The sequence below is a fragment of the Engystomops pustulosus genome, chromosome 7 (genome assembly GCF_040894005.1).
Source record: "Engystomops pustulosus chromosome 7, aEngPut4.maternal, whole genome shotgun sequence".
In the NCBI taxonomy this organism is placed as follows: Eukaryota; Metazoa; Chordata; class Amphibia; order Anura; family Leptodactylidae; genus Engystomops; species Engystomops pustulosus.
The window spans coordinates 17997597-18011480 of NC_092417.1; the positions used below are offsets into that span (position 1 = coordinate 17997597).

At 44.4% G+C, this 13884-nt stretch overlaps 1 protein-coding gene across 1 annotated transcript; it reads right to left on the bottom strand.

The window, feature by feature from the left end:
• Positions 1–12740: 12740 nt before the first annotated feature.
• On the bottom strand, positions 12741–13676 carry LOC140069996 (olfactory receptor 5AP2-like). Its single transcript, XM_072116329.1, has one exon. It carries the CDS (start codon positions 13674–13676, stop codon positions 12741–12743), a length of 936 nt encoding a protein of 311 aa, XP_071972430.1.
• Positions 13677–13884: the final 208 nt, after the last annotated feature.

Genomic DNA, 13884 nt, shown 5'->3' on the forward strand with positions numbered 1-13884 from the left:
GAGTAGCCTAGAGACAGGGGCTTGGATTGGCGAAAGCTCGTCTGGCAGCGGAGCGCCAGCTCCATGCCAAGATCCAACTAACATAGTTTTAACTGCAGCACCTTTAATCTACTACTAGTTCACTGCCTCCATACATGGTCCCCTTATCAAACGAGCTGTGTCAGGCAGAATTTTGGGTTGTTTTCATGGCTTCCATGTTAACTTTGTCGCCACCCTGCTGTGTAATCCACAAAATATACTGGCAAACTTTTATCATGTACCGATATTATTTGAGCACTTCTTGCTCACCTCCTTTGGTTCCTCTCTGCCACCCATTGGTTTGAAGCCTGAGTCCATTTAGGGTATGTCGCCATGACACTCTCTAGCCTGCTGCCGCTGCCTCTGCATGCCGTCCCCTATAGTGTCAGGGTCAATTATTGCATGTTTTAGATGCTATCTAGCTTCATTCTGTCACTCTGTCATGGCCATGCTGTTGCCCATAATTTTGGCATAATGGTGCGTTTAAGCAGCCTCAGAGGCATCCATGCATGCTGCCCCTGCTGTTTCCTGTCCATTTCCGTGGTGTTTCCATCCTTTTCTGAGGTTCCCAGGTGTTTGGCCAAGCTTCCCTGTGCAGAGCCTTGGTCCCCTTGAAAAATGCTCGAGTCTCCCATTGACTTCAATGGGGTTCGTTATTCGAGACGAGCACTCGAGCATCGGGAAAAGTTCGTCTCGAATAACGAGTACCCGAGCATTTTAGTGTTCGCTCATCTCTATTCGTTATCTTCATGATCCCTTAGTAATATGTTTACGATTCGAGGCTTTTTGGGAAGGGTGGGGAGGTTGGTAATGGTCATGTTCGTAAGGATCTTCCCCTTGATTTCAAATTTGTTGATTGTGGGAACCTGTTTTATGGCGGCCCCTTACACATGGGACATCTAGATATTGTAATATTTTGAATCTCAGAGACCAAAATTGAGCGAGAGATGGGGGCCGGTAGTAGAGGGTAAGAGACAGCACCCAGCATTTAGTGGTAAGTGCATTTTTTAGGTTGAGTGGTTTTGTCGGGTGCACAGAGAATGGCGCTCTGTGCCTGGAAATCCCTTATAATTGTCACTATGAACACTTTACCTAAGGGGGAAACATTATGAGGGATCGATAACCACCAGACCCATGTGATTATCCACCTCTTGATAAATCCAAAAAATGTCTTTGGATAGCAAATAGAAAAAACACATCACTTACATCATCACCGTGGTAAATCACTTCAAATTCGGAATAATCTGAAAGCAAAATGAAAGAAAAGATAAAAAAAAGTCTGGCTAATGTGAGTTCCGGGATGGTCTCCTATGTTCCTCCTTTATACTCCAGGGTCATTTAAGTGTGTAGGGAAACATCTCAAGACTTTGCGTACGTAAAGAACAGGTTCCTTCAGTTTGTATTTAATTGTAACTCCACACATATTTTGTCCCAGTGACAACTGGAGTTTCTAAATTTTTTGCTGTACAGGGACCAAGGATTATCAATAAAGCTTCAGTATAGACACCTTACAGCTGATTATTTCAGTCTGGGCCTATAGTAACATCCAGAGAGGTCACCAGAGGTCACAGTGGGCAGAGGGGCCCGTCTGTAACTAGGGGTCATCTGTACGTTGGGTGTCCTTACGGCTCTGCTTCAAAGATGGCATCTGTGTCTAGGTGATGATAAATTTCCTCTGGGTGTCCTTATTTTATCAGTCAATGTGGTCATATTCTATTATTTATAGGACTGTGTAGCTGCAGCACTATAGAAGTTGCTCCAGAATTGTTCATTTTTTCTTCTCAAACAGTCACCACTAGAGGGAGCTCTCCACATAGGGATTATATATCTGCTGTAACTATTACATTTCCATTGACTTGAGGTGAAAGATGCCATTCTGCTCAGATACGAGCTTCCCCTCGCCTCATTGGGTGCTTATATTTTAGTGTCAGGTCTTAGAGAAGGAAATTGCCGTTACCTAGAAAGTCAAAGTATGAGCTTGTTGTTACACTGTCCGCTGTGCTCTCTGCTTCTTCTCCACTCACTGCAAAACAAACGGGATAAACATGAAGTAATAAGATGCACTGCCATTTTTTTCAGACAGCCCTGACCCCCTTACCCAAAACACACCCCATTTTGTATTGTGGGTGCTCAAATGCCAGACCTGCTCCTTTTTGTAAACCTTACTATAACACAAAGAACCCATAACCTTTGGGAGACCTCCATTTTTAGCAGGAGCCTCCTGAGGATTCTGGGATTGTGAGCAAATAAATGTTGTAGTGAAGGTGTGGGGGGAGGTTCCTGAGGACTGTGCTGAATTTTGGAAGTGACAGCACCCAGCTGTCACTTTTAGACCCTAATGTTAAGGAGACAGAAGGGGTGAACCTGAAATCTCTGCTGCCTGGGGCAAGTTATAGAACTGCACCCTCTCCGCCCCATTGCAATAGTAACTGATTAGGTTATTTTTTAGTAAGGGTGATGCCACGACATGGCGTTTTGGTCGGTTTTTAGCATGCGTTTGGCTGCTTACAACCTTTTTATCTATTAAGATAACCCGACGGATTCGGAAAAACCGCCACATTTTAAAAAAAAAGTGTTGCGGGACTCGCTCTTACCTTCACTCGGTCTGGCTTGGTGAAGATCAGTGCATTCCGGGAAACTTCAGCGCAGCAGCACCACCTGGTGGACGTCGGAGGAACTACCTTAGTGAATCCCGGCCGGTCCCGAATCCACCGCAGAGAACGCGCCGCTGGATCGCGAATGGACCGGGTAAGTAAATCTGCCCCAGTGTCTCACACACATGCTGATATCAGAGATATTGGGGGAAATTCATCATTGTCCTTCTTGTCTATGTTTGCCGTTATTTGGGTGCAGTTGTTCTACAAGTGCAGTTTTGCGACTTTCCATTGCACATAGAACATAGGACAGCTCAAAGTCACTTTAAAATTCGCCGAATTCATTATTTGCTTAGACTAGTTTTGATACTGAACCGAATTCATGATTTGCGATATGGCACAGATTTTCATTTAGGCGCATGTTTTGGTGTAACATTCACCCCCTGGCATAGAAATAGGAGAAAAACCACTACCAAATTTATCGAGACCAATTGCTCCTTAGAGGGCCATGTGTGCCAAAAACATTTTGTGACGAATGCAAAAAAAAACCCCAATATTCAGAGACAAACCCAAAAAAACACAAAAAACAGATACAACAACATACATGGACTCACTTGATAAATTCAGATAAAACCGAAATGGAATAAAACATAGACAACCAAGTCAAAGGCAAATCAGAATGATGAATTCCCCCCATTATTTTTAAGTGGTAGGTCCTGTTTTGTAACAGGTGACTGTGTCCCTGATGCTACCCCTCTCTCCACCCCCTAAAAAAAATTAAAAAACAGTGAATTCACATCATACCAATGAAAATTACAGCTCATCACACAAAAAAAGAAGCTTTGCCCATGGCAACCAATCACAGCTCACTTTTAAAATATTAATGAGCGCTGGTAAAATGAAAGCTGAGCTCTGATTGGTTGCCATGGGCAACTAGAAACATTCTGACTTTCAGACAGCGTGATAAATCTGCCCCATCATAAAGTAGTTAACAAAGCTCCCCCTATCAGTGGATGAGCAGATCCCTGGCTATGGAACTGGCACAAAGCTCCAGGACTGGAGGGACAAGGACTAGGTGACAAACACCAATTTATGCTCTATGATGTACTCCGTATGATGTGGATCTGATATCATGACCCAGTCCAAACTGCTGCCTCACAAGCCATAACATGTATCATCTTCCTGTTTGTGGCTATGACATGGAACTGAAAGGTGGACAGGACGGCGCGGTGGTGACGGCATGAGCCAAGTATGAGCAGTACAGAAACAAAGGAGTACAGTCCTTAATTATCATTGATGCTCTTATTACTTCCCCCAAAATAAATGTATACATAGGGGAGGTCTCCATGATATGGAGACCTGTGAGATGTGACTAATTTTGACAGCTGTCAGCAATAGGAATCCTCCTGCTCTATGCAGATCAGACCCTGTTTACAATCTGCTCAGCTCCTCCTTCTCTATAACATGCTGCATGCAGATAGGACACTATGTACAATCTGCTCAGCTCCTCCTGCTCTATAACATGCTGCATGCAGATAGGACACTATGTACAATCTGCTCAGCTACTCCTGCTCTATAACATGCTGCCTGCACATAGGACACTATGTACAATCTGCTCAGCTTATCCTGCTCTATAACATGCTGCCTGCAGATAGGACACTATGTACAATCTGCTCAGCTCCTCCTTCTCTATGACATGCTGCCTGCACATAGGACACTATGTACAATCTGCTCAGCTTATCCTGCTCTATAACATGCTGCCTGCAGATAGGACACTAAGTACAATCTGCTCAGCTCCTCCTGCTCTATAACATGCTACCTGCAGATAGGACACTATGTAGAATCTGTTCAGCTCCTCCTGCTGTATAACATGCTGCCTGCAGATAGGACACTATGTAGAATCTGTTCAGCTCCTCCTGCTCTATAACATGCTGCCTGCAGATAGGGTACTAAGTACAAGGTGCTCAGCACCTCCTGCTCTATAACATGCTGCCTGCAGATAGGACACTATGTACAATCTGTTTAGCTCTTCCTGCTCTAAAGCATGTTGCCTGCAGATGGGACACTATGTACAGTCTACTCAGCTCATCCTGCTCTATACCATGCTGCCTGCAAATAGGACACTATCTACAATCTGTTTAGCTCTTCCTGCTCTAAAGCATGTTGCCTGCAGATGGGACACTATGTACAGTCTACTCAGCTCTTCCTGCTCTATAACATGCTGCTTGCAGATAGGACACTATGTACAATCTGCTCAGCTCCTCCTGCTCTATAACATGCTGCCTGCAGATAGGACACTATGTACAATCTTCTCAGCTCCTCCTGCTTTATAACATGCTGCCTGCAGATAGGACACTATGTAGAATCTGCTCAGCTTATCCTGCTCTATAACATGCTGCCTGCAGATAGGACACTATGTAGAATCTGCTCAGTTCCTCCTGCTCTATAACATGCTGCCTGCAGATAGGATACTAAGTACAAGCTGCTCAGCACCTCCTGCTCTATAACATGCTGCCTACAGATAGGACGCTACGTACAATCTACTCAGCTCATCCTGCTCTATACCATGCTGCCTGCAGATAGGACACTATGTACAATCTGTTTAGCTCTTCCTGCTCTATAACATGCTGCCTGCAGATAGGACACTATGTACAATCTGCTTAGCTCTTTCTGCTCTATAACATGTTGCCTGCAGATAGGACACTGTGTACAATCTGCTTAGCTCCTCCTGCTCTATAACATGCTGCCTGCAGATAGGACACTGTGTACAATCTGCTTAGCTCCTCCTGCTCTATAACATGCTGCCTGCAGATAGGACGCTACATACAATCTACTCAGCTCATCCTGCTCTATACCATGCTGCCTGCAGATAGGACACTATGTACAATCTGTTTAGCTCTTCCTGCTCTATAACATGCTGCCTGCAGATAGGACACTGTGTACAATCTGCTCAGCTCCTCCTTCTCTATAACATGCTGCATGCAGATAGGACACTATGTACAATCTGCTCAGCTACTCCTGCTCTATAACATGCTGCCTGCACATAGGACACTATGTACAATCTGCTCAGCTTATCCTGCTCTATAACATGCTGCCTGCAGATAGGACACTATGTACAATCTGCTCAGCTCCTCCTTCTCTATGACATGCTGCCTGCACATAGGACACTATGTACAATCTGCTCAGCTTATCCTGCTCTATAACATGCTGCCTGCAGATAGGACACTAAGTACAATCTGCTCAGCTCCTCCTGCTCTATAACATGCTACCTGCAGATAGGACACTATGTAGAATCTGTTCAGCTCCTCCTGCTGTATAACATGCTGCCTGCAGATAGGACACTATGTAGAATCTGTTCAGCTCCTCCTGCTCTATAACATGCTGCCTGCAGATAGGGTACTAAGTACAAGGTGCTCAGCACCTCCTGCTCTATAACATGCTGCCTGCAGATAGGACACTATGTACAATCTGTTTAGCTCTTCCTGCTCTAAAGCATGTTGCCTGCAGATGGGACACTATGTACAGTCTACTCAGCTCATCCTGCTCTATACCATGCTGCCTGCAAATAGGACACTATCTACAATCTGTTTAGCTCTTCCTGCTCTATAACATGCTGCTTGCAGATAGGACACTATGTACAATCTGCTCAGCTCCTCCTGCTCTATAACATGCTGCCTGCAGATAGGACACTATGTACAATCTTCTCAGCTCCTCCTGCTTTATAACATGCTGCCTGCAGATAGGACACTATGTAGAATCTGCTCAGCTTATCCTGCTCTATAACATGCTGCCTGCAGATAGGACACTATGTAGAATCTGCTCAGTTCCTCCTGCTCTATAACATGCTGCCTGCAGATAGGATACTAAGTACAAGCTGCTCAGCACCTCCTGCTCTATAACATGCTGCCTACAGATAGGACGCTACGTACAATCTACTCAGCTCATCCTGCTCTATACCATGCTGCCTGCAGATAGGACACTATGTACAATCTGTTTAGCTCTTCCTGCTCTATAACATGCTGCCTGCAGATAGGACACTATGTACAATCTGCTTAGCTCTTTCTGCTCTATAACATGTTGCCTGCAGATAGGACACTGTGTACAATCTGCTTAGCTCCTCCTGCTCTATAACATGCTGCCTGCAGATAGGACACTGTGTACAATCTGCTTAGCTCCTCCTGCTCTATAACATGCTGCCTGCAGATAGGACGCTACATACAATCTACTCAGCTTATCCTGCTCTATAACATGCTGCCTGCAGATAGGACACTATGTAGAATCTGCTCAGTTCCTCCTGCTCTATAACATGCTGCCTGCAGATAGGATACTAAGTACAAGCTGCTCAGCACCTCCTGCTCTATAACATGCTGCCTACAGATAGGACGCTACGTACAATCTACTCAGCTCATCCTGCTCTATACCATGCTGCCTGCAGATAGGACACTATGTACAATCTGTTTAGCTCTTCCTGCTCTATAACATGCTGCCTGCAGATAGGACACTATGTACAATCTGCTTAGCTCTTTCTGCTCTATAACATGTTGCCTGCAGATAGGACACTGTGTACAATCTGCTTAGCTCCTCCTGCTCTATAACATGCTGCCTGCAGATAGGACACTGTGTACAATCTGCTTAGCTCCTCCTGCTCTATAACATGCTGCCTGCAGATAGGACGCTACATACAATCTACTCAGCTCATCCTGCTCTATACCATGCTGCCTGCAGATAGGACACTATGTACAATCTGTTTAGCTCTTCCTGCTCTATAACATGCTGCCTGCAGATAGGACACTGTGTACAATCTGCTTAGCTCTTCCTTCTGTATAACATGTTGCCTGCAGATAGGACTGGATGTTTAATGTAACAGGTTCTCTTTACCATCTTCCCAGGACTATGAGTCCCATCTCTGAGGATCAACACGAATTAGCGGAACTAATATCCCATTAGATAGATCCAGCAGAAGCTCAGCTCTGATATATTGTTCAGATGGGACGGTTCTGTTTTTTCCCTTGGGATAACAGCTCTGTTACATGTATTTATATGGAATATATTGTCACACAGGAAGGTTTTAGAGAACATTTTCCTGATTAGATCCATATTCATTCTTCTTGTGTAAATGAAGCACCAAAGTATCAAAGTGTCCACAAAATATCTGTTCTCACTTAATCCAGATATAAATCTGAAATCAATTAGTAACTGGAATGAGTCTTGAAAACTGCCATTTAGTAAATGGAAAGTGTCAGGAAAACAGTCAGTGAATGGAAACAGTCTAGAAACAGTCAGTAAATGGAAACAGTCCGAAAAACAGTTAGTAAATGTAAAGTGTCAGGAAAACAGTCAGTAAATAAAAAGAAGGAAAACAGTCAGTAGCTGGAAAGATTCAATAAAACAGTCAGTAAATATTAGAAACAGTCAGAAATGGAAACAGCAAAATAGTGGGGAAAATGGAAACAACCAGGAAAACTGTCAGTGAATGGAAACAGTCCGAAAACAGTCAGTAGATAGAAAGAAGGAAAACAGTCAGGGAATGGAAACAGTCCGAAAAAACATTTAGTAAATGGAAAGTGTCAGGAAAACAGTCAGTAGATAGAAACAGTCAGTAAATATTAGAAACAGTCAGAAATGGAAACAGGGAAATAGTGGGGAAAATGTAAACAAGCAGGAAAACAGTCAGTAAATGGAAACTGTCAGTAAAAAGAATGAAATTCGTCAATAGGAACTGAGTTTATGGGGACTGTCTGAAAAAGGTAACAGTGAGTAAGGAAAATAGAAATGAGGAACAGTTAGTAAATGTTACGAGGTAAAATAGAGGAGAATAGTCAGTAAAGGAAAATGGGAGCCGATAGTAAAGGAGTAAGTAGGTAGAAACAGTCAGGAAAGGAAGCAGTCAGTAAACGGGGACTGATAGTTAACAAGACCAGTAAATACATGCGATCAGTCAGTAAATGTGTAGAGTCACTTAAGGAAATCAGTTGATAATGGTCAGCAAATTACAACAGTCAATGGGGGTCATTTACTAAGAGCCCGATTCACGTTTTCCCGGCGTGTTACCCGAATATTTCCGATTTGCGCCGATTTCCCCTGAATTGCCCCGGGATTTTGGCGCACGCGATCGGATTGTGGCGCATCGGCGTGGCCGAGCGAAAACCTGACGGATTGGGAAAAAACGCCGCATTTAAAAAAAAAAATCTGTCGCGGAGCTTGCACTCACCTTCACTCAGCCTGGCTCGATGAACTCCAGTGGGTTCCGATGCTTTTCAGCGCAGCAGCGCCACCTGGTGGACGGCGGAGGAACTATCTTAATGAATCCCGGCCGGACCCGAATCCAGCGCAGAGAACGCGCCGCTGGATCGTGAATGGACCGGGGTAAGTAAATCTGCCCCAATATGTAGTAGTAATTAGCCATCTCTATTTGTTGGTAGTAAGCAAAAGATAGCATAAAGCAAATGACCGCAGTCAGTAAAAGACACTGAGCACCTACTGAGAGCAGTCATTACTATGTAAGGAAGCTAATGGCATAATAGAAATCTGTACGGGGGATGATTACAATTATCAGTGAATCCATGATGTTACCTGTGCAGAGCTGGAGGAGCAGGGACACCAGGAGGAGCCGGGACATTTGGCTGTGGGTGTAGTAGAAGGTGTGAGGAGTAATGTCAGGCAGCTCTCGCCGCTGCTGTTCTGCTCAGGAAATAACCCAAATCTTCAGCACTTCCACTTATGAAGTGAGAACGCTCTGACCAGATGAGTCATATTTTTGCAGAGGGGCTTGAGAAAAGGGGAGGTCTCCTGACACTGTACATCTTACTTAGTTACCCAAATGTTTTCCCAGGGTGACTTCGGTGGGGTGCGGCTTCTCAGGTTGTCACTGGTGGTGGGAATTGTGGAACTAAACATATGATATTGTAGATCCCTATAATGAAGTGAGTGCTCTTCAGTAGAGATGAGTGGACCCAAACTTTAGCTTCGACATCCCCTGTTCGTAAACTTCACCTAAACCGGACGTGTTGTATAAGGTGGTGCAGAGCAGACATTCAGGATGCCCTACCCCCTATCAACTAGGCATGGACATGATTGGCTAGGTGGACACCTGATAGACACGCCTGGCCAATCACAGCCAAGCCAAGTAAAGCATAAACCCCATCAAGGTGGATGCTGCTTCAAAGGAACCTGTCATCAGCATTTGACTGAATAAACCACTACCAATATATTATCAAACAGCGTAACAACTTCTAGTTTTTGTTTCTATCATGGCCCTTGGTGGTGGCAGAAAATCAACTTTGAAGTGAAATGTAAATTGGTTGTATAAAGTCAAGGAGGCGGGAGTTTAACACTGAAGTCAAGGTGGGAAGCTCTGATCACCTCCTCCTCTGTGATTGACATCAGGCATCACACTTCAGAAGATCTGGTTAGTGATGTCTCTGGATGGAGGACCATCAATTACAGGGAACGGGCTTTTTGAAGAAGAGAGAACTTGACTTCAGTGTTAAATTCTCCGCTTCCTTGACTTTATACAACCAGTTTACATCTCACTTCGAAGTTGAGTTTCTGGATAATGCCACCACACTGGGTCATGGAAGAAACATAATCTGGAAGGTGTTCAGCTGCTTGGCAACATACTGGTAGTGAATTATTAGGTCACTTACTGCTGACAGGTTCCCTTTAATGGAGGAAATCGAACCTAAAGTTCGGGTTCGCTCATCTCTACTCTTCAGTTAAGCCATGCTTCATTCCAGAATCACAAACATGTCTGAATTCAGCCTTAGGGTTTATTCACATGTCTGTATTTGGTCCATGAAATATGGAGCATAATTTGGCCACATTTCTCAAGACCAAACGCTAAACAACCAATCCGGCAAATTGCCACTACTAGCCATGGTCAGGGGTGGATTAAGCCTGCCATGGGCTCTGGGCTGTATGAATATTATAGCCCCTACAAGTCTGGAATCCGCTTCCTACATCTGGTGCTAGAATCTGCTTCTTGGGGAATGGAGGATGTGTCCCTTCTGCCTGATTTCAATCTGTGGTTTCATGACCTTTGGAGGACCTTCAAAAGTCCTAAAATGGCTCTTGTGTACATGTGTGTCCTTCTCAGTATAAACTTTGGTGGGCAGTCTGGGTGGCCTCGGTTATAATGCCCCCTCTTCTTATCCACTTTCCTTCCCTGGAGGCACAGATAGAGGAAGGCCAAAACATACCTCCAGCTGGCCATACTTCCGGATGGTTCTGTTGATGGATTTTACAGACTGACCCCGATCCAGAACTCTTGGTGCATTGGCACTGAGCGCGGGATTTCACTTTCAAATTGTGTCGCAAGCCCAAGCACTTACATGCACCAGGAAGAAGAAGGTGAACTCCAGCGGACCTGAGCGGGGAAGAAACACATGCAGGATATCGGGCGCACGATCTTAGTGAATAGCGGCACAGTGCGGGATCGTCAAACAATGCACTTTTGGGGACTCCTCCGGATGGGTAAATGTGCCCCAATGTGTCTCTCAAGAGAATACTGTACAATTCTGCTCTACAGTATTTTCATATTTGCCTAAGGCACTTCCATGGATCATTATATGACAGATTAGAGCCAAGGGGGGATCTCCAAGGGTGGATGATGCTATGACGGATTGATTCTACCCTGTCGAGGACTTGGTAGAGTCTGACTGGGTCCACATTGCAAAAAATTTGTCTGGGTTCCACAGATAACCTTTACATTCTGGAAATGAGAGGTGTAATGGGTCAGAGCTTTGTATGTGTCATATCTCTTATCTATCTGTGCAATATGATTTTGCATAGTTTTCCACTTGAAATCTCCTGTTTATGCACTTCTTTGTCATCCAGCATATAGATCATTGACATTTGTGGCTTAAAGGGAACTGAAATAAGCAACTTTGTCAAATAAATCGACTTCAAATGTCAAACCTGGTTAGCAGTTTATGAAAGACCTTAGAGGGGCTTTTCTAGGGTAAAAATTTAACAGACCATCATAGGGTACAGGGGTAGCAGCTATATAAACTGTTACAGGGCCCACAGTGTCAGGGGGCCCGATTTATGCTCATCCTCATCTATATTATCGCTCTCATGGTTATAATGCTCCCTCTTCTTATCCACTTTCCTTCCCTGGAGGCACAGATAGAGGAAGGCCAAAACATACCTCCAGCTGGCCATACTTTTGGATGACCTGGCACACTGCAAAATGGAGGAGGTGCACTGTTATATACATATTATACTGCACATCTAACACAGTACACAGCATAGCCATTCAGATAAGAAATGTCAATGGGGGGACAGCTGGGTGGCAGGACCAGGAATCTGTACTTCTAACCATCTTCTTTCCCCATGTGGTCAGCAAGTAGTTAGATCTGTGGCTTCCGACATCCCCCTGGGATAAAAAAAACTGCCTTAGGCTACATTCACACAATGTATGACCGCCGTACCGTAGTACGGCGGCCATACATCGGTGTTGTGGGGAGGAGCAGGGGTTGAGCGCAGCCCCTCTCCATAGGAATATACAGCGCACAGCGCCGTATCACGTAGAAAGATAGGATATGTCCTGTCTTTCTACAGGCTACGGAGTGGTACGGTGCCGCACATGTGCGGCACCGTACCGCTCCCGTACAGGGCCGTGAGCCCATAGAAGTGTATGGGGGACGTATATCGGCCGTATGTCTCACAAGACAAGCCAATTCCAGAAGTTGACATCACAGAGCAGCCAATAGGGACTTGGTTCCTCTTTCTGATGGTTATGGGAGTCTTGGCGGACACCTCACTTTTTGACATCTATTCCCTAACCTATGGATAATTTCACAAATACAAAGATAGGATGGGGTCATATTTTAGGGATGTCACATGTTCTGAGTGGAGATCATGCAAGAGGTTCCTCAGACTATTTTTGATTCCACCAATAGTTCAAAAACCTAAACCATAAATATCGAAATTTGGTGCCCATCAATAGACTTGTCTCTACCTGTATCTTAACTTCTTATGCCCAAATTCATGGGCAAAAAATCTTTGCCCCATAGTCTTTGTCACAATCTTAGAGAAAATTTCTCAACGTCTTCAGGAGGTACTTTAGACCATACCACTTCTTAAAATTTCTCCTGGTGGCTTTCGTATTGGGCCAGACAGTAGTGATCACTGACTGATATTCCTTGAGAATTTCTTTCTTAGGGTTCCTTTGACATCCTTATTTCTTATACTATAAATGATAGGATTCAACATTGGAGTCACCACTGTGTACAGTATAGAGATGACTCGGTCTCTTTCTGGCGAGTAACTATGTCGGGGACGTAAATACATGAACATAATGGTTCCATAGTAGAGAGAAACCACTGTTAGGTGTGAAGCACAGGTGGAGAACGCCTTGTGTCTCCCTTGGGAGGAACGGATCTTCAAGATGGAGGTGATGATCCGAACATAAGAAACTAAAGTTAAGAGAAAGGAGCAAAGTGCAATTATTCCCCCTGAGATGTAGACAGCCACCTCATTAAATAAGGTGTCTCGACATGAAAGCTTGAAGAGTGGTGGCATCTCACAGAAGAAATGGTTGACATGGTGGGACTTGCAGTAGGGCAACTTGAAGGTTAAGGCGGCATGGATGATGGCGTTTAGAAAGCTCACAGTCCAAGAAAAGACAACCAGGCATACGCATAGCTTCTTGTGTATGATAATCTGGTATCGTAAGGGGTTGCAGATGGCCACATATCTATCGTATGCCATCACTGCCAATGTTATACATTCTGTAGCTCCCAATGCCAGGGAGAAATACATCTGAGAGGCACATCCTAAGAAGGAAATGCTCTTGTCTTGAGACAATGTATTCACTAGTAGTTTGGGAACGATGGTGGAGGAGAAACAGATGTCAATTACTGAGAGATTGCTGAGGAAAAAGTACATAGGAGTGTGCAGGTGGCTGTTGACTCTTACCACCGCAATCAGTAGGACATTTCCTGACAGTGTGATGGTATATATAATCAAGAATAGCAGGAAGTAGATTGCCTGAAGATGGGGGATGCTAGAGAGGCCCAGAAGGATGAATGACTTCACTGTTGTTTGGTTGAGATGTCCCATAACACTTCTGAAAACATACCTAAATAAGAGGAAAATACGTCACTTTCATCGTTAGAGCTCTATCATGTCCATCCTCAGTCCATACATGGAGTTATTTGAGACAAACTGAGTATTATATATGGAAAACTCTCAGGTTGGTTCAAATGGATGGTAGGTTGTCAGGTTGGTGAGTATTATGGATGATAGATCAGTAAGATGGTGAGTATTA

Coding starts and splice junctions, on each gene's coding strand:
- LOC140069996 (XM_072116329.1), bottom strand. CDS start 13,676: ATGGGACATCTCAACCAAACAACAGTGAAGTCATTCATCCTTCTGGGC.